Source organism: Sparus aurata, chromosome 5 (genome assembly GCF_900880675.1).
Source record: "Sparus aurata chromosome 5, fSpaAur1.1, whole genome shotgun sequence".
Lineage (NCBI taxonomy): Eukaryota > Metazoa > Chordata > Actinopteri > Spariformes > Sparidae > Sparus > Sparus aurata.
Genome location: NC_044191.1, coordinates 22,680,432 through 22,699,021, shown reverse-complemented (window position 1 = coordinate 22,699,021; position 18,590 = coordinate 22,680,432). Strand labels below are relative to the sequence as shown.

The 18,590-nt window shown below is 40.1% G+C and overlaps 1 protein-coding gene across 3 annotated transcripts; it reads right to left on the bottom strand.

Annotated features, from left to right (window-relative positions):
* Positions 1-1,108: 1,108 nt before the first annotated feature.
* On the bottom strand, positions 1,109-17,312 carry krt1-c5 (keratin, type 1, gene c5). Of its 3 annotated transcripts, XM_030415903.1 has the most exons (12): positions 17,246-17,312; positions 12,494-12,561; positions 11,570-11,670; positions 10,830-11,029; positions 9,516-9,910; positions 9,002-9,084; positions 7,326-7,482; positions 5,634-5,798; positions 5,409-5,534; positions 3,781-3,998; positions 3,050-3,078; positions 1,109-2,284 (listed from the first exon to the last, which is right to left on the bottom strand). In XM_030415903.1, exons 5-12 carry the CDS (start codon positions 9,900-9,902, stop codon positions 2,169-2,171), a joined length of 1,281 nt encoding a protein of 426 aa, XP_030271763.1. In that variant the 5' UTR covers positions 9,903-9,910; positions 10,830-11,029; positions 11,570-11,670; positions 12,494-12,561; positions 17,246-17,312; the 3' UTR covers positions 1,109-2,168. The 3 variants fall into 3 exon arrangements, with proteins under 3 accessions (XP_030271763.1, XP_030271764.1, XP_030271765.1); XM_030415904.1 differs by lacking the exon at positions 12,494-12,561 and having other exon boundaries at positions 17,246-17,300; XM_030415905.1 differs by lacking the exons at positions 11,570-11,670; positions 12,494-12,561.
* Between the last annotated feature and the right edge of the window lie 1,278 nt (positions 17,313-18,590).

Genomic DNA, 18,590 nt, shown 5'->3' with positions numbered 1-18,590 from the left:
CTGTGGATTTGGCCCCCCATCACTTCCATTGAAAGGATGTTTTAATGACTAGCCAGCTGACTGGCTACCACTTGAAAAAAAGCTGCAAGAGTTGCCAGTTCAGCCAGCTGCTGACAGCTAAGAAAATAGGAAACCTGCTTTTATTTACCTATGTCTGAAATCAAGCACCAAATGTTTCAAAAATGACACTGAACTTTAAATCTGCCACTGTTTTTATAAACTGCATGAGTGTGTAGCAACAGTTCACCAGGGTGTGTGAGTGAAGGACAGGTTTAATAGAAATGATCCCAAAAAGTAGACACAGAAAGTAGTCACTTTTAAATCACTGTAGCTGTTGCAGCTAACTGAAACAGGTCGAAAGTAAATTACTAAAATACAATATTACAACCATATAGAAAAGCTCAAACATAATAAACACATACACACAAGCTCTATATACACCATAATGTATAACGCAATCCGCCATCATTGCTCAAACTGCATTTGAAGAGCTACATGTTTCAGTGATGAGTGATTCAACTCTTTGTGTTTCATCAAATTTCATGAGACACGGTTTCAAGAAAGAAGAGTTTCACGATAAAAATCAACAGCATCCTTGAAGTCGACCACTGAAAAGTCTCACGTGAAGAACAAGATTTTGAACTTTTGTTGTTGAACTGTGCACCCATTGTCTCCGTGTTTCCATGATATCTAAAGTGGTCCCACGTAATCACAGTGACCCAGAATAACAGCACAATGGCTTTTATTCACAGTGGTCTAAGATTTGCTCTGGCCCTTCTCACTTCTCTTGTGCAGCTCCATCACACTTTGTCCACACCTGAACTGTATTTCCAGCATTTATATCCCAACATTCCTTTAATTCTTTCTAAGCTTCATGTACATGTGCACGCAAACTCTCAGAGAAAGACACTGAAACACAACACTCACAAACTGTACACAAAAGCCTGTTACCTGATACTACTATATGTTTGGTTTGGTAGTTTCAGCCCTCTTGGTGCAAAATCATATGTTTCTTTGTTCCTCCCTCGTATCATGTTCCTCCAGTATCAGTCGAAGTTTCTGTTTTAGCTGAAATCTCTGTAAAAATGACGGGGACACTTATATAAACTCATAAACACTGTTTTATTGACACTGTACATTGGCTTTGGTTGATTTGTTTTATTTCTATCACAAAACTACAGCACATCACAATACTCTCATCACTATTTCACACAGAAACGCGCACACACGGGAGATATTGTTACAGGGTCAAGATATGTTCTACAGGAAACTGTTTTGCATAGAATGAAGATTAGTTTTCAATTAATTACATTTGCTGTAACCTTCAACAAGATCTCTGGCATAATAATTAATGAAATAATTCACAATTTTAGAAAATACTCTTAAAATGAAACAAGATATATGGATTGATACTGCTCTCATATGAACCTACAGCCAGCAGGTGGTTAACTTAGCTTAGCATAAAGACTTTGTCAGTTTGTTTTTTATATAAATCAGATATAACGTGTTTATTAGTATGCTTCAGAGGTGCTGGTAGACTGACTTTATTGCTGCTAGACAAAAGAGGCTAGTGGTTTATCCTGGTTTTCAGTCCTCATAGATAACAGTCTGCTAAGATAACCAACCTAAAACTGCACCCATATATTTGCCATACCACATGACATGAGAGTGGTATCAATCTTCTCAGCTAGGCAAACTATTCATTTAAAGGTTTAGGTGAGAAAGATCATTCTTGACCCTGGAAACAAAGACATCGTCAGATGACTAGCTTTGTTTCACTTGAACTTTCACTTTCATTTGAAACTCAATCTGCTGAGGAAGACGTGTGAGGTGTGATAGCTGTGTTAAATGTGTCAGATCAAACCCCAAAACATCTCATAAGTGGACCTTGAGTTAAGATTCTTTGTCTGATCAAGTGAGGTCATTATTAGTGTTACTCTGGTGTCAAATGAAGTGCTGGCCCAATCTGAAGGACATTTATAATCACACAGACTATCCTAACATAGTAGAAATAAACATATTGCTGTCATCAGTCATAAGACTATTTCAAAGAGAACTTGAATAGATTTTTTTTTCAGTGTTTTATTGAGCAAGCTTAAGGCATTAAAGCCAGTAGGCATTTTGGGTTGAAATATAGACACATTATTCCTCTCTGCACAAAATTGGGCTCATTTTTTACGCTCCTCAATCTGCTCCACCTCACTGGACTCATCCACCACCTTGCCGTTGATCATGGTCTGGGTAACGACTTTTACAATCTTCCTGGTCCTTACCTCAGGGTCTTCTGTAACGCAGAATTAAATCAGAGTAAGTCACTTTAATCACAAAAAACCTGAATTGACGGACTAAAAAAGTACCATCAACTGCTAATTACTAAAAATACAAAGTCTGCCTGAGTGTTTATTTGCTATATTGAGGTTATGAGGCTGCTCCAAAATTGATTACTTTTACAATTTTGGATATCAATATCCTCAAAGTGAAACCAAATGTTAGTGATCTGCACACAGCATGCACATGTGTGCGGGACTTCATGCCAAAAAATACAAAAAGGTTGAAAAAGAGGAACAGCTCAAATGTCAGTGACTGACAGGGTTTTTGTTAACTAGTGTTTTTCACTCTTATCAGATCGTGTGTTGGTATCGAGCAACCACACCCGAGGCCCGGATTTCATGTGGATAGAAGAGAGAGTCTGCAAACTGTAGGATCAGATGCTCTAAAAAAGGGTTCAATTGCAAAAACAGATTTCTCAGTTTGTATTTATTTTTCTCGCTCCTGCAGCATGCGGTCTACTGCAGGGTGTTAAGACGGAAACGCTCTTTTTACAGGAAAATACAAGAATAGCAGGAGCAGGAGCATTTAAGGATCAGATCCTTTTCCTTTTGTGGTCACTCGATACCCACACAGGATCGGATAAGACTCAAAAACTAGAAGTTAACAAAGCCAGCAGCAAACAAATGATTCCACAGGAGGACCGTTGCGTACAGAGGACTTTATACAAAGAATCCTTGGACCACTTAGCTTTTCAGTAAATGAAACAACCTGAACTTACTTTTAGGAGGTGGAGGGATTTCTTTCACCCTGTAGGGAACAATAATGCAACAACTTAATCCTAGAGAGCGATGTACAAAGCAGAAACCATTTTCACTCAATAGCTAACACCAGTAGGACGCTGTTAAGAAAAAGCTTGGGAAAAATGCTTGTTTTCTTTCTTGCTGAGAGTTAGATGTGAAGATTAATACCACGCTGGTTAGCTTAGCTTTATCTCTGTCTTAACCAATTGAGACAGACAAGACATACTGACCTAGAAGCCTTTAGAGGTGTTCGTGAGCGAGCTGTTTCCTGTAATTATGCTAAGCTTAGCTAACTAGTTTCTAGCTGTAGCCTTCTTACCTGTTTACTGGACAGTCATGACAGTGATATCGAAAATCTCATCTAACTCTCAGCATGATACGGAATGAATGTCAAACTATGACTTTAATTTGCGTGTTACGATCAGGGCAAAGGCAAAGACCCTGGCACAACATGTAAATGAGACTCCACACAATGTGCACAACACATGAGTATTCACAATAACCACAAACTAACAGCAGTACTACTGACAGGTCTCAAGTCTTAAATATTTTAGCAGTGACAAGAATTCTGAAAGTTGTCATCTGAAATATATATACATTAATATTGCCACTACTCAAGAAGAAATTATTCCGTTTAAAAACACATTTCTACTTGAAAAGGTGTGGTTATATTACTGTTTTTAGGTTATGATTCCCCGCCCGCACTTACATTTCCTCTCCTTCCAGCAGCCTCCTGTAGGTGGCAATCTCCATCTCCAGGTTCTGTTTGATGCGCAGCAGTTGTTCGTAGTCGGTTTTGTTCCGTTGCATGTCCAAACGCAGCTGAGACAGCTCATCCTCTAGCTGTGTAAGAGTGGCCTGAAGACGGTCCATCTCCACGGAGTACTTGTGCCCGGTCTCTCCCAGGTTTCCTTCCAACACACCTACCTGTTCCCAGAACACACAGGTCATCATCAGCAACAGAAGATTACAAGTTAAAAAGCAAGCAGGCGTTTGTGGTAACTCTGAAATGTCACCAACAAATAGCATTTCGGTCCTTTATATGTATTAGAGGTACATCTAGTCGCAGGTTAAAAATCACATTCACAACATTTATGATGGCAGCCTCATTTCATTAAATGGTTTTGTTGAAAAATACTCTGTTGGTGATGCTTTTAAAGACGTCAACTATGATATGTGTGAGGTTACAAAACAACCCCAGCCTGAAACATTTTTTGTTTAAGGTAATTACACAATCACAGTTTCTTTTACAGTCATATTTTGATGTTCAAAGCTGCATACTTGCCACTTGAGGGCCACTGAACAAGCTGCAAAATTTAGCATATAATCACAATGAAAGTTTAAAACCTAATGTGAAAAATTTGTTAGCAAACCAGTAATTCAGTATTCACCATCCCTTTAGGTCTGCTTTAGTTTCCATTAAATTCTGAGGAAGATACCGTATCTGTTTCTTTAGCTGTTATATGTTCCACTGTCTTCAGACAGCTAAGTGTGTCTGCTGTTTCGTTGCTGGACATTTGGTGTACAGAGGGTTTATCAGACTATTTTTGCGGAAATTATGCCCATGACAGCAACAAAACAAAACAGTAAAACCCCCCAAAATAGCTAAAATATGCTAATACACTCCCCAGAGCTGAGGAGAACTGCAGAGTTTATTGATTATTCTCTTTGGGTTTGACACTATGAGCGACTCCTATCACATTAAACATTGTAAGTTTGTACATTGTTGTAAGAAAAAGAATATTTTAAAGGGCAGTTTCAAATGCCAAAGATAAACACTGATGTGAATGAAAAGCTAAAGCTTTTGACTTAAAGGTTCCCTATGGAGTCTTTACCACCCAGTATTGCTTTTAATGTTTACCTGTTGAGCTCATACACTAACGACCCCTCTCCACTCAACCAGAGACACTAGAGCCTGTCAGCGGGATTATATCTGTATTCAATACTGTGTGCTCACTATCAATGAGCTATATTTGCCTCTATACGGTGCTGTTTGATCTGTCTTCACATGTAGTGGCAACACAGACAAAACATTTGCTTGTCACACTGATTGATTATTGGAGCAGAATAAAATTGCTGTGCTCTTTGTACAGCTAGAAGCTCTTTGTTGACAAGGAGAAAGCAGCTGTTATCTATAGATGGATCTGATGTGTGCAGTGTAAAGAAAAGAGGAGGTGAGGATGAGGTTGAGCTCTTATGGAACAGAGGAACGGTAGTTAACATGAAACTTGATTAATTTGTGCATGTCAGTGCAGCTACAGACCCTCTGGAGTCTCCTTACAGAGGTTTACAGGCTCAGACTACACCCCCGCACCATGTCTTTATGTAGTACTGTACCTGCTTACGCAGACTGTCCAGTTCGACCTCCAAAGCCTGCAGGAAACGTCGTCTCTCACTGAGCTCACTTTGGGCACAACGCAAAGCCTCGTTGCTTTCTTTGACCTCCGATTGCACTGCCTCCAACTGAAGACACACACATTACAATTATCTACAGTGTAATGTAAAGTAAAAGCAACAGACAAGTATGAATACCAGAGAAATAAGGTTAATGCAGTGACTGGCCTTCTTGAGGTACCAGGTCTCAGCCTCGTCCTTGTTCTTGCGAGCGATGCCCTCATACTGGACCCTCAGCTCAGCCATGATGGCCCCCAGATCAGGACCCTGAGCTGCATCCACCTCCACACTGACCTGCTCGTTGGCCAGACGAGCTTTCAGAGAGTTCATCTCCTGCAATGACATACACATTATCTTCTATTTCACAAAAATATTATTATTCAACAACAGGTCATATTGTAGATGTTTGGATGGTAAGTTACGACTCTACGGCTGTGGTGTCTGTTATTGCTGCTTTTGGCAATCATCTACTTTCCAGTGGTGGGAAAAGTATTCAGAACCTTCTTTTAAACTGGCAATAGACATATGTTGTTTTATCATTCTTGGGCAGCATAGCCTGTCAAAAAATGAAAACCTCACTGTCACTATGCCTTTCGGCCTTCAACCAAAACAGGAAGACGCATTGTTTTTCCTGGTCACCATCCCCAGGTAACATTAGAACAACTGGAATAACTGTGGAAACTAAACAGCAAAAGAAAAAGAATTCTGCTTATGGAGGCAAAGAGGGAGAATGATAGAAACTGAAGTAAAACTACTGCAAACCAACGAGCATTTACTCGATGTTGCTAACACTGCATTTTTGTAATACCAGCAAAACTCTAGGAGGGGGTTCAAATTTGTAGCAATACTAGAGCAATACTACACTAGATACTATATAGATACTTACATTACAAGTAAATTGTAAAGTGAATGTATAAAAGTAAACGTATGGCTGAACATGCAAAAATGATCTTATATTTTAGGCTATATATATGCCTGTAAACTCAGTTTTCTTAAAGTAAGTGAAGGAATCTGTTGTGAAGATATTTTTGATATTCATTTAAATCAACAATCAACACTTGTTACTATACGTAGTTAGCCAGACATGTTAACGTCAACAGCCTATATGAGAGCAGACACTGTTCCATTCATTGCCTACTTTTGCTTTTGTGCTTTCGATTTTGGAAAGTTGCTGAGTCACAATGGACAACAATGACGCCCAATCTTCTGTGGGGTGATTTGTCTAACCTGCCGTTTGGTGCGTAGACCTACCTAAGGTAAATTTAAAACTATGTCACAGCAATCTAAATTTGGAGAAAAAAATCTACTTCATCAGACAAACTCACTGCTCTAACTGAACTGTATTTAAAGTCCTTCTTTGTTCTTTATAAACGTTCCATCACCTCAGCATACACTAGATAAATATTCAAATACAGTAATTGTTTTCTGTGAAGTCTGCATCAAAGTTCAGACTACATCCTGGACACCACACCTCGCTGTCTAAACAATCCCTGTGGCTGGATGGGCTCAAATACTCCTGTCATGGGTGTTGTCTTGATATTTTGTAGCACCATGGCTACAAAGAAAAAAGGGTGTGTCCGTACACTTAACATTATCATGTTTCAGACACTCAATACTGTCACGCATAAACTGCTACAGCACTTGTGTATGTCAACCTGTTTCATCCTTGTTTTGCTGATATAAAAAACTTTAAGGAGTCAGGAAAACTGGCTTTCATGCTGCTGTGCGAACCCACCACTCTCCAAAGACATCCTAAATTTAAACAAGGCGACCCCTTGACAACTTGTAAAGTGATTATCTTGATGAGTACACACTCATTGATCATGTCTGATGTGACCCTGACCTCAGCAGGGATCTCACCTCATCGTGATTCTTCTTGAGGAAGTAGAGCTCCTCCTTCAGGCTGTCCAGGTCTCCTCGCAGAGTGGCGATGATCTGGTCATGGTCAGACTTTGCCCTCCTCAGGGCCTGACAGTCTCTCTCTACTGACTGACACAAGGTGGCCTCCGCCTCCCATCTGCAGGAAAAACACAGCAGAGAATTCAAACAAGAGAAAAGGAGGTCATCAGCAGACACGTGCAACAGTAGTCACAGTTTGTGCATCTTGTGTATTATCATTACATTCCAGTCACAGTTCAGCATCTGTTTTTCAGTAAGATGAATCTCTAAAGTTCTTTTGGAAACCTTTGAAAACATTTGCACAATTTTGAATCTATTTTCCAAGCTGTGATTCATGTTTTGTCAAAACAAAGATGGTTGCCAGTACTTCCAATCAAATCAGGCTTTGTTTCGTTTTTCGTTTTGTTTCGTTTTCTTCCGCTTTTATCCCCCTTTTTCAAGGGGTTGGGGGCGTTACTGGGGCCAATTCCAGTTACTCTATGGGCGAAGGCCAGGGTACACCCTGGATGAGTCGCCAGCTCATAGCAGGACCCTTACTGATGGCAGAGGCTGCCACACAAGGTGCCAACTGCACATCAGGAGCAATTTTGGGGTTCAGTATCTTGCTCAATCTTTAAATTCTGGGGGGAAAGATCTTGATTCAAGATTATTTCTACAAGTATAATAATGTTAGTAATTCAGTGTGTTATAAGGTTCCTTAGTCATATGTTTTGCATCTCTTTGTAGCTGTAGTCAGGAGCTCTTCTCTCTCACAGAGAACTTGCTCCTGAGGTGCCTAAAAAGCCTTAGTCTGTAGTTCTGCCTTGACATCCCTGTGGCACCATCATGTCAGACATTTGCATGGTTTATGCCTATATTATCGGAAGAAGTGAAGCTAATGGAAGGCTGAAATATGCCAAAGCCAACCAGAGACACAGTGAACGGTGCTGGTTCAGGCGTGTGTGAGCTGACCAATGAGAGCAAACTGCTTATACGGGAGTTGTACTATACTAGCTACTGGATTATTTAGGGCCTAAGGAGAGTGGGATAAAACGGAAATACTCCAGTGCATGTATGTACCTCTAAACTGTACTTGCTACCGGTGTAAATGTGCTTGTTTCTTTCCCCTGTTCATGATAAAACACGAGGAGCACAACCTGGAGGTAGTATAACACATGCAAACAAGCACAGGACGCAGAAAACCACTCAGGAGATCCCAGAATGGATGCACACATGTGAAAAATACCATGCAAATATCTGGATGAAAAGTATACAGTACTGCTGCTGATACCATAAATCACTGCCAACTGATGTATCGCTCCTTCACATGAGGCCACAGAACATACCATCGACACACTGTGAAAAGCACCAGCAGTGGGTGCAGATCCACCTCTGCCATCCCTCCCTCAGCTTCACCGTGCCAAATGTGGACTGTTGAGGATCGGACGGCGTCTCCCTGACCTGCTCAATCCATCACATCCTGCCTTCACTGACGACACATTTGTTCATCTCCTGCGGGTGCCTGAGCACCGTGGGAATGGGGCTCTTATTTCGCAGCCTGACATAAAGGTCATTTATTCACAGTGCTTTGCAGTCTGGCGCTCCCATGTGAACACTCACAGGCGAGTAAAAGAAAGGAACCTCTGTGTGACACTCACTTGACCCTGAAGTCGTCGGCAGCCAGCTTGGCATTATCAATCTCCAGCATGATGCGGGCGTTCTCCAGTGTCTTCTTTCTCACCTGAGCAGGAAACATTTGGAAAAGTTCATTAAGATCCAGCATGAAGTCCAAGAGATGACATCATGTTTTCGTATTATTGGTGTGCTGGTTTTATTTATTCCAAAATCAGACATTGTTATTGTTATTACAATAGCACGTCACCCTGAACATCCAAATCCGCCTGGCTACAGTTGCAGACCCAGGATCTGTTGAGAAGTCTTTTTTATGGCTTGTGTCAATATTCCCTAATGTCATCATGACTTCTTCAGAGTTTTGAGGCACTAGCTCTGACGGTTATGTTGACGGTTTAATTTCAACAATCTTTAACTTATTTATTGCATTTAAACTCTGTGCTTCCATACAGTGTACCATAAAAAACTTAAACACCATCAAGCACCCTTACGAGAAGAATTAAAGAAAGAATTCTTACATCTGAACTGCTTGTCACTGACCTCTTGCCCGATGGCGTGTGCCTGGGCCATCATCCCCTCGATGTCATGCCCTTTCGGAGCCCTTTCCAGCATGAGCTGCTTGATCTTCACCTCCAGCTCAGCGTTGGACCTCTCCAATGAGCGCACCTTGTCCAGGTAGTTGGCCAGCCGGTCGTTCAGGCCCTGCATGGTCTCCTTGTCGCTGGTCGCAACACTGAGGCCATTGAAGGAGAGGCTGGAGCCCAGCATGTTGAGGCCGTTGCCCATTGAGATGGAGCGCGACAGAGACAGCGTGCTGACGGAGACTGGAGGCTTGGAGCGGATGCTGCGTCCACTGTCCCTTACAGAAATGCTGGAGAAGGACGGCTGACGTACCGAGTGACTGCGCATAGACAGTGTGGAGGCCATGGTGACGACTGCACAAGATTCAGATCAAAGTTAAATCAGTGCTCTCTCGATTCAAAGAGAGAGACACAAAATGTTAAATTGTTAAAACATGCACATGATTGATTCATGACACTGAAAGTCTATTTGGGACCTTTTAAAGCAGCTGTTAAGAATGAACTTCCAATCAACTTGAAATGTGATGTCATTTTTTTTCCTTTTTTGTGAGCAATTTGAGTACTTTTGTTTAATGACTAAAAACTATTTTCAGTTTAAAATGTGTTGCCGTAGTTGTTTTACATCCGTCTGAAGTCATTATGAGTCTAGTTGTAGTTTTTTTGCGTCACATATTCAATTTGTGTCTCTGTAGTAACTGTTAATGGGTATTTAGTGTCTTTTTGTAGTCATTTTCTATCTCTCTGTAGTCAATTTGTGTCTGTAGTTGTTTTGTGTCTCTCATTTCATATCTCTCTTCAGTCTCTTGTTATCTCTCGATTGTTGTTTTGCATCTTTTAAAAGCCATTTGACATCTTTTTGTAGACATTTTCCATCTCCTTGTAGTTATTTTGAAACTGTTTCTAGTTGTTCTGCAACACTTTGTAGTTGTTTTGCATTTCTTTGTAGTTGTTTTGCATTTCTTTGTAGTTGTTTTGCATTTCTTTGTAGTTATTTTGGATTTCTTTGTAGTTATTTTGCATCTCATTAAAAAAGTACAGTCACGCTAAGAAGAGCCTTAGTGAGCCCCGTTCAGCAACCTTTCATCTCACAAGAAAGATTACTGAACTTTGTGTTTAGATGATTGCGAAACTACAAGTACAAAATAGTAAACATGTTAGAAAATTATTTAAAAATTGTGTCTGTACAAATGAAAATGTTATTGTTCATTCAGAACACCAAGTGGATTTATTTGATGAGTAAGAAACAGCGTATAAAGAATAAAATAGAACTTACACAGAGCTCAGTTCTTCAGTAGATCTTCTCTTGTGCTGCTCGCTCAGGTTACGACTCTGATGGTGTGAGTGCCTGTCGTTGCTGGACCAGATATCACAGGTGAGTTTGGTTTGCAGAGGCACAAATCTCTCTGTTGGGGGTGGAGCTGCTGTCGGTGTGTCCAATCCCACAGCAACAAATAGGAGGATGCAACTTGACACCTGGTAGAGGAGTGAAGAATAACTGTGGTGCTCATAAACTGAACTGGTTAACATGTTGAATGTGGTTTGTTGTCTGAAGCAAAATATATTACTTTCAACATTGAAACTAAACTTAACACTTTATATCTTGACTCAAATGAAACTGTATTACAGGAAGGGAAATAAATGTATCTGATTTTCTACAGATTTCTTTCTAAATCTACAACGCACTCTGGTAACAATGAAAAATATCCTGGTTATAATAAGCTAGCTTGTTTTAATTTTGACCTCTTATACAATACAAGATGGAAAACGTTGAATATTGATGATAATAGAGGTACTCTGACTTTTGGAGCTAGTAAAATAATGAAAATTAGAAACAATCATGATAGAAAACCAATAGTTTGACCGAGTCCCTATTATGATGTCAGTGTAATATCTCCACTCCTGTACCACACACAGACAGACCCTTAGAGCTATATTTGGCCTCATATTTGCATACACTAACAACAACCGCCTCAGGTGTTTGTCTGACCGTAAGGCGATCATTCGAGGACTAACCGGTGTGGCTGGAAAGCTGGAAACAGGGACGGTGCTGTCTCCACAGTGATCCCATTGAGTGTGGACACAAAGCACTGAGCGATGTGAGGAGCCGGCCTCACCTGAGGACGCCCCGGCGGGATGGGGAGAAACGAGAGGAAACAGGGACAATGGAGGAACAGAATGAAAAGAAAGTAAAGACCCCTGAGAAATGCAGGGCGTAGGTCTGGCTGTACTGGAAACTGGCGCGCACACACACACACACACACACACACACACACACACACACACACACACACACACACACACACACACACACACACACACACACCTTACGTGTCAACTAACTCTCAGCTGGGTTATACTGTGCATAAACCTGTTACTGTATTATTCTCTATGTAGGATCAGATCACACAGTGACACTGACCTGGTTTAGTGGCTGACATGTGCAAGTACATCCAACCGTGCCCACTCGTGCCCCCTTCAAACTCAGGCTAGATATAATATCAGCATTGCAGGCTGTTTGATAAAATTTTTGGCCTGTTCACTATGGAAAGTTTCTTTTGAGCTGTTTGTAATCCGACCATAGAAGTTATTCTGCCCTCAAAAGAGGGGAAATATAATAACATTAATACCTTAACTTTATCCAGCTGTCCACGAAGAGGCTGAAGTAGGGCCAACAAAGTCTGAACAAAAGAAATTGTACTTCCTGTCTTCTCAAACATGGTATTAAGCGCCAGACTGTTTTGGTGGATTGAAAGGAATTGTACAGGTGTTTGTGTCAGCTCTTTCAACAACACAATCAAATACTGAAAAACACGTTGTTACATGTACAGCATACAGTATATCCCCATTCAAATAATATCTCTCCGAAAGACATGAATGCTTTCCAGTATCTGTGGGGAATTATTGTTGCATGCAGATGAATGCAGTCAAAGCACATACCTGTATTTGTTGCTGTGTTACTGCTTCACAATTTAACATATTAGGACGCAGCATGGCTCTACCGCCACCTTGTGGGTAAAACACATACTAAGTTATCCAGCTACACACTAGTTTCAATGTTCAAGTTTAACATTTCTCACAAATGGGTTTCCACCATGACATGAGCAAAACAATATGCAAAGATTTTTAAAGATCTCTAAAAAGTCTGTAATATATACAAAACACAAGCACAAAAACGAGGCTTACAGTGTGTTTTCACATGTATAATGCTGTACAGTCATGTTGATTAAGACATGTTAGTACTAACACATTTTAAAACCTCTTTGACTCCACAGCTGTTTTGGTGCAAAAACACCTAAAATTACACCTAAATTTAAAAGAGTTGTAGCTGCTGAACCTCTCTGACTGTGAATGAGGTTTTTCTAAAAAGAAGCTTCTTAATCTTTCTTGTGAAAGTAGCACAAACACTCTTGTTGATTGAGAAACAGAGCCTCCACCCGCAGTAATTTAAAACTGAAGATTTGTTTTTTCAGTATAAATAACTGTCTGTGGCATTATCGGCACAGGTAAAGGGGCTAAAATAACAATTTTAGTAAACACCTGCATCAAATTTGAAAAAGATAGCACAAAGTATGAGCAGATTTTTCACAAAAGATCCAGAGGGATCTCCAAAAAGGGTGTTTGGAGACTCTAAACTGACACACTGTAAACAAACGATACTGAGACAAATGTGGTTTTTTTTTTCTTTACATTTTGATGTAGATAATCAATAGTTTCCACTAAACGTCCAAACTTCAACTTTTCACTCAATTTGCTATTACCACAAACAATATACCAGTGTGTATACTTGTGAGTGCAAGAGAGCAGCAAGGTTTATATTATTTTTAATTTTTTCTTTAGTATTTTCTATAGCTTAGCTTTGCTCCCAACTCCTGAGAAACATATTTGGGTCTGTGGCTGCTCCATGCCCTTGATTGACATGATGGCCACGTTACATGTGCACCACAAAGATTGAACAAGCTGCAGAATCGGATGATAATTACGGATCCTTCATTACATGTGACCCCTCACAAACAAAAACAATGATAGATATATAAACATTTGTTTAACTATGACAAAAAAAACTGCTGTAGTGCTGACTGCTGTTTATCTGGAGAGCAGACTGAACATTAGGACCATTGTGCATTTTCGCCTGATTATCCATCACCGTGTCCTAATGATAACATTTAAACACGCATTAGTAGCTAATTGCCTCCATTCTCCACATGACAGTTTGCCCTGAACTAAAAAATGAGCTGTTAATAAAACCGAGTGCAGAGGTCAAAACATTTAAACAGGCTGTGAACTGATTAATAAAATGAATGAAATAATGAAATATATGAGTTCTGCTTGCTATATGAATATTAATATAAGCTAAATTTTACTAAAAAGTATAACAGTATGTACATTTTGAGAGCGTTCTGGCTTTAGTCATTCTCAGATTTCCCGGTCCATTGTGTTGTAGCGCCATCATCTGTTCACAACACTTTCTGCCTCCAACGCGTCTCAGGACAGTGATTTAGATCCTGCTTCAGCTTCATACAATTCAAAATGAAGTGCTGTGATATTTCAAAAGCCGTTGTCATCCCCCTTCAAAAATAAACACATGCTAGGAACCTCCTGTGGAGTGCCGTGTTTATTTTTGCATAGACGGTTGGCCGTCAGCCTGGGCGAAGTGAATCATAGGTTTCAGCGATTTCCTTGCTTTCCAACAGTCCTCCTCCTGCTCTCATGTGCTACTGTAAGAGTCATGGTTTACACACAGAAACATTTCTTTGTTTATTTCTCTGAATTTCTATTGCACACTTTGTACCAGCCCACAGTCCAGAGTCAGATAGACTCATTTTCGCTTTGTTTGGAAACTTGATACAGAATCCAGTTGTGTAGAGTTTTTATAGCCAGGGTTAAATGGTAGGCCTGTGCAATATCCACATTTAAACAAAACACCCTCGGCCACAAAGTAAATTCATTGTGGTCCCGTTGCCAACAGAGAGGACGTTTTACCTAGAAATGTTCACTTGTGTCATGTTAACACTGTTGATGTGATCCTGCACCGAAGCCTCAGATAGTCTACTTCTGAACAACACATTTAGTCAGTCTGAACTCAAATGGCTGGTTTTCTCTAGTGTCACCCAACAGCTGATGGATGACATTACATTTAGACACAATGCTGCAAGTGCTTCCAGGAATAGGCAGCTATTGTTGGACATTTCCAGCCTTTAAATCAATTTGCTTGCTATATATCGCAGCCCCATCCACCTTTATTGACAACCATGTAATATTGATTAGTTTAGTCTACAAAGATGACAAGAGACATATTTATCAGAAAACCGACGGTCGAACCGTAGATTTTTAAGGGTAACAAATTCCCCCAGCAGCTCTTGTGATTTTGGTTTCTGGAAGATTAGAAAAAAAGACACTCTTATCATTCTGCAAGTATAAACTAGTCATGCCCCTCGCACACAAATTGAATAAATAAGGATATCAGTTAGGGATACACGATATACTAAAAGAATCTTAATGTGACAGAAATTGATTTTGTGATATGATTTACGATTAATGTACGGGACAATTTTTGCATCACAATTTTCATTTTCCCTGAAAAAGCCATAATGATGTACAATAATACGACCTGACAAGTGACACATACTGCACATACAACAGCATACATTTGTTGAGGTCTGTACCAAACTAACATGTTTCTTACATCTGAAGAACAGAATTCATACAAGAGTACATCAAAAAATGATATTTCTTTTTATCAATTACATTTCAATTAACCGTGCATCCATAACTTCAGCCTTGCTGAATTGTGGTATCAGGCTGAACTAGTTGTAGGCCAATGAATTTAGCACTCCTATCATTTAGAAACATTGTGGAGAGGGAGTTGGTTTATTTCTAAGTCACGAGGGTTCAGAGAAAACACTAATAAACCTTTGGAAGTAAAAAATGAGGCTCAGCCTCATGAAGTGCATATTTTATCAGCAGATGGTGAAACGTAAAGTTGTGTATCATCTGCAAAGCTTTACTCTACAAAAACATACAGTGCAGGAACAAAGATTTTTAGTGCTTATATTTAGCTGCCTCATAGTCAGTTTTGTGGTATGGAATGATATTTTTATAATATAGTCATTTCATTAAAGAGTTGTAACTAAGACATTATCATGCTCATCAGGCATTCAGATACTTTGCATGTTACCATCAGTTGAATAGTATCCTTGAGTGGAGCGGGGGGAAAGAAAAGCTCCCCCCGAAAATTAGAAGACCCTGCCAGCATATGGCAGCATCTGAAATAAACTCGAGGAGGAGGAGGAGGGTGCTGATGAAGATGGCCCACGTTGCAATCTTCCACAGAGGTTTTGTTGACTGTTGTGCAGAGGGAGAGCTCATCAGCGTGAAGGAGAGAAATGTGAATACGCTGAGACGAGGGGCACTGCAGTGTATCTGCTCATTAGGCGGGCGACGCTGTAATTCAGAGAGCGAGCAGCTCTGCAATCAGAGGCCTATTCATTAGCATGGGGGGCCCGCTTTCATCTGTAACCACTTGAGGCTGCCAATCACCGAGGCGGACGCATGACATGATGACAAACGGGGCGGCTTAAACGCTCAGGGATGCTTGTGCATGGAGAGAGACATGCCTAAACGCTGCCTTAAGGCTCGTATCTGAGAAGGACTTTAATAGGAAAGAAATGCGCGTTTTTACAGTGTAGTGCTGGCAGGTGGCCCAAACTGTGTCAGCCTGATAATCATCGCTCTGCTCAGCATGAACACAGCTTTTGTTCTCAGATTTCACAAGGATGCATCGTTTTCCTGAACAGGTTTCTTCCTGGGCTTGAATTGATTGAAAGTGACTGATCGGAAAAAAAAAAATGAATTAAAGGTAAAATTTAGGAAAGAATAAGTCTACCGGTCTGTCTTCCGCCTTTTAGATCCTCTGACGCCAAGTGGTGCTCTCATGGTACACTCCCTCACAAAGATATACATGTGCCTCCGACAAGGACACAGATAGTCACACACACCTGGTCCAGTCAACGTTTGGGCATCTTTAATTAAATCTGTGAGCAGTATAAAGAAACCTTTGTGCGTATGTTTTATCTGCTTAAGTTCTGCTGTCTGTGTGAGGGCAGCGCCGGGTCAAACTCCAGTGCTGTCACTTGAAACTTCATTCATGCAGATGTGATCGCTCTCTTTCAGCATATTACTTAAATTACACGTTTGTGTTCACGTGCTTTGATTTCACAGAGAAAATGCTGTTCAAAAATGAATCCACCGTTTTTATCCTCCAATCTTTTTGAGAAATAATTTGCGAAGTTGGAAAATGTGCTCTTTCTGTTTCTTGCTGAGAGTTATATGAGAAGATTATGTGTCTCATGTGTGCCTGTTAAATATGAAGCCACAGCTAGCAGCAGAGGCAGCTAGCTTAGCATGACGATTACAAATATAGGGAAAGGGCTGGCTTGCTTCTGATTAAAGGTAAAAAAAACTACACAAACTTTTGTTTTACTTTGTTACCTTTGGAGAGAGCAAGGCTAGCTGTTTCTCCCCCTGTTTAATTTCTTTCTGCTAAGCTAAGTTGCTAGTGTTAGCTTCATTGGATAGGTCCAATGTGTAGAATTTAGGAGTATCTATGAGCCAAAATGGAATATAACATTCCTTACTTATTTGCATTAGTGTATAACCATCGGAAACTATGATTTTTTGTGTTTTCATTACCTTGGAACAAGCCTTTTGTAACTGCAGATTAGTCAGGTTCTCTTCTTCCATGAAGTCCGCCATTTTGAACTGTTTCTACAGGAGCCCAGAGTGGACAAACAAGGGGTGTTCTGTTGTTGTCAGTTAGCTGTAATCTGCAGCTTCACCACTAGATGCCACTAAATCCCACATACAGGTTCCTTAATCAAGTCATTTTTAGGCAAAAACGCTGAATATAATACGTTGTTATGTGATTTGTGCTCATTACTGCCTTTCTTTTGTTTAATTCAACATAATATATCAGAAGATAACCTGATGAAGGTCACAGTACAGCATTGTTCTTGTCATTAAACTCAAGTGAGGTGGACATTGTGTGGCTCTGGATATGGCTGTTTTCTGTTTAATTTAATTGTAAAATTAATCTCTTTGAGTTTTGGACTGTTAGTTGACCAACAACAACAACAACAACAACAACAACAACAACAACAATAACAAAAAATCTATTGAAGGCATTGATTTTGGATTTACACAATTCTGATGGCCTATATTTCTTTCTAGTTTTCTGTTCAAGGTCACAGTTGGAGCTCAATGTTTTTTCTTGGAATAATGTTGTGTTCCCTCACAGTTCACGTTCCAGTCTAGTTGTATTACACTACAATGCACTGAAGGTGCCACACAAAGGAGAGATGACACTTTATGTAATAGATTTACTGCTCCTTACTTCTTTCTAAAGACTGAAATGTGTCTATATATGTATATATATATATATATATATATATATATATATATATATATATATATATATATACCCCCTGTGGCTCTGGATATGGCTGTAGCATTTGGTTTGGGATTCTTTACAGCTTCAAGCATCATTTAGACTCATGTGATTTTAACTCACGGCACTTCAATCAGATACAACAGAAGTGTCACTAACCGTCCACAGGACTTTAGGGATGCTTCATTATAACACTCTCCCAGAACAACCCGGTAACTTCACTGCTCACATACAACCCCTGCATGCAGTCAGTGTTACACCCATTATAAACTACTGTGTCACTGCCATAATCATGACAACCAAAGGACTGCCATGCCTACAGCCACGATCACAGTGAAAGCCAAAGCTCCCACATCCCATGGTTATCATCATAATCACAGTCTGCTTCAGTCAGCCTCATAATAGGTATCTATACAGCTGCAATGATATAGATCAGAGGCACAAATTAGGGAACACCCACTGACACTGTGGTCAGACCAGTGGCAGCCTGCTACATAGCCTAATACTTACAGTAATACCGAGTAATACAAAATGCATAACAAAGCTCAGCCTTTCTGTGGATCAGAGAGAATCAAAAACTTAATGTGAATT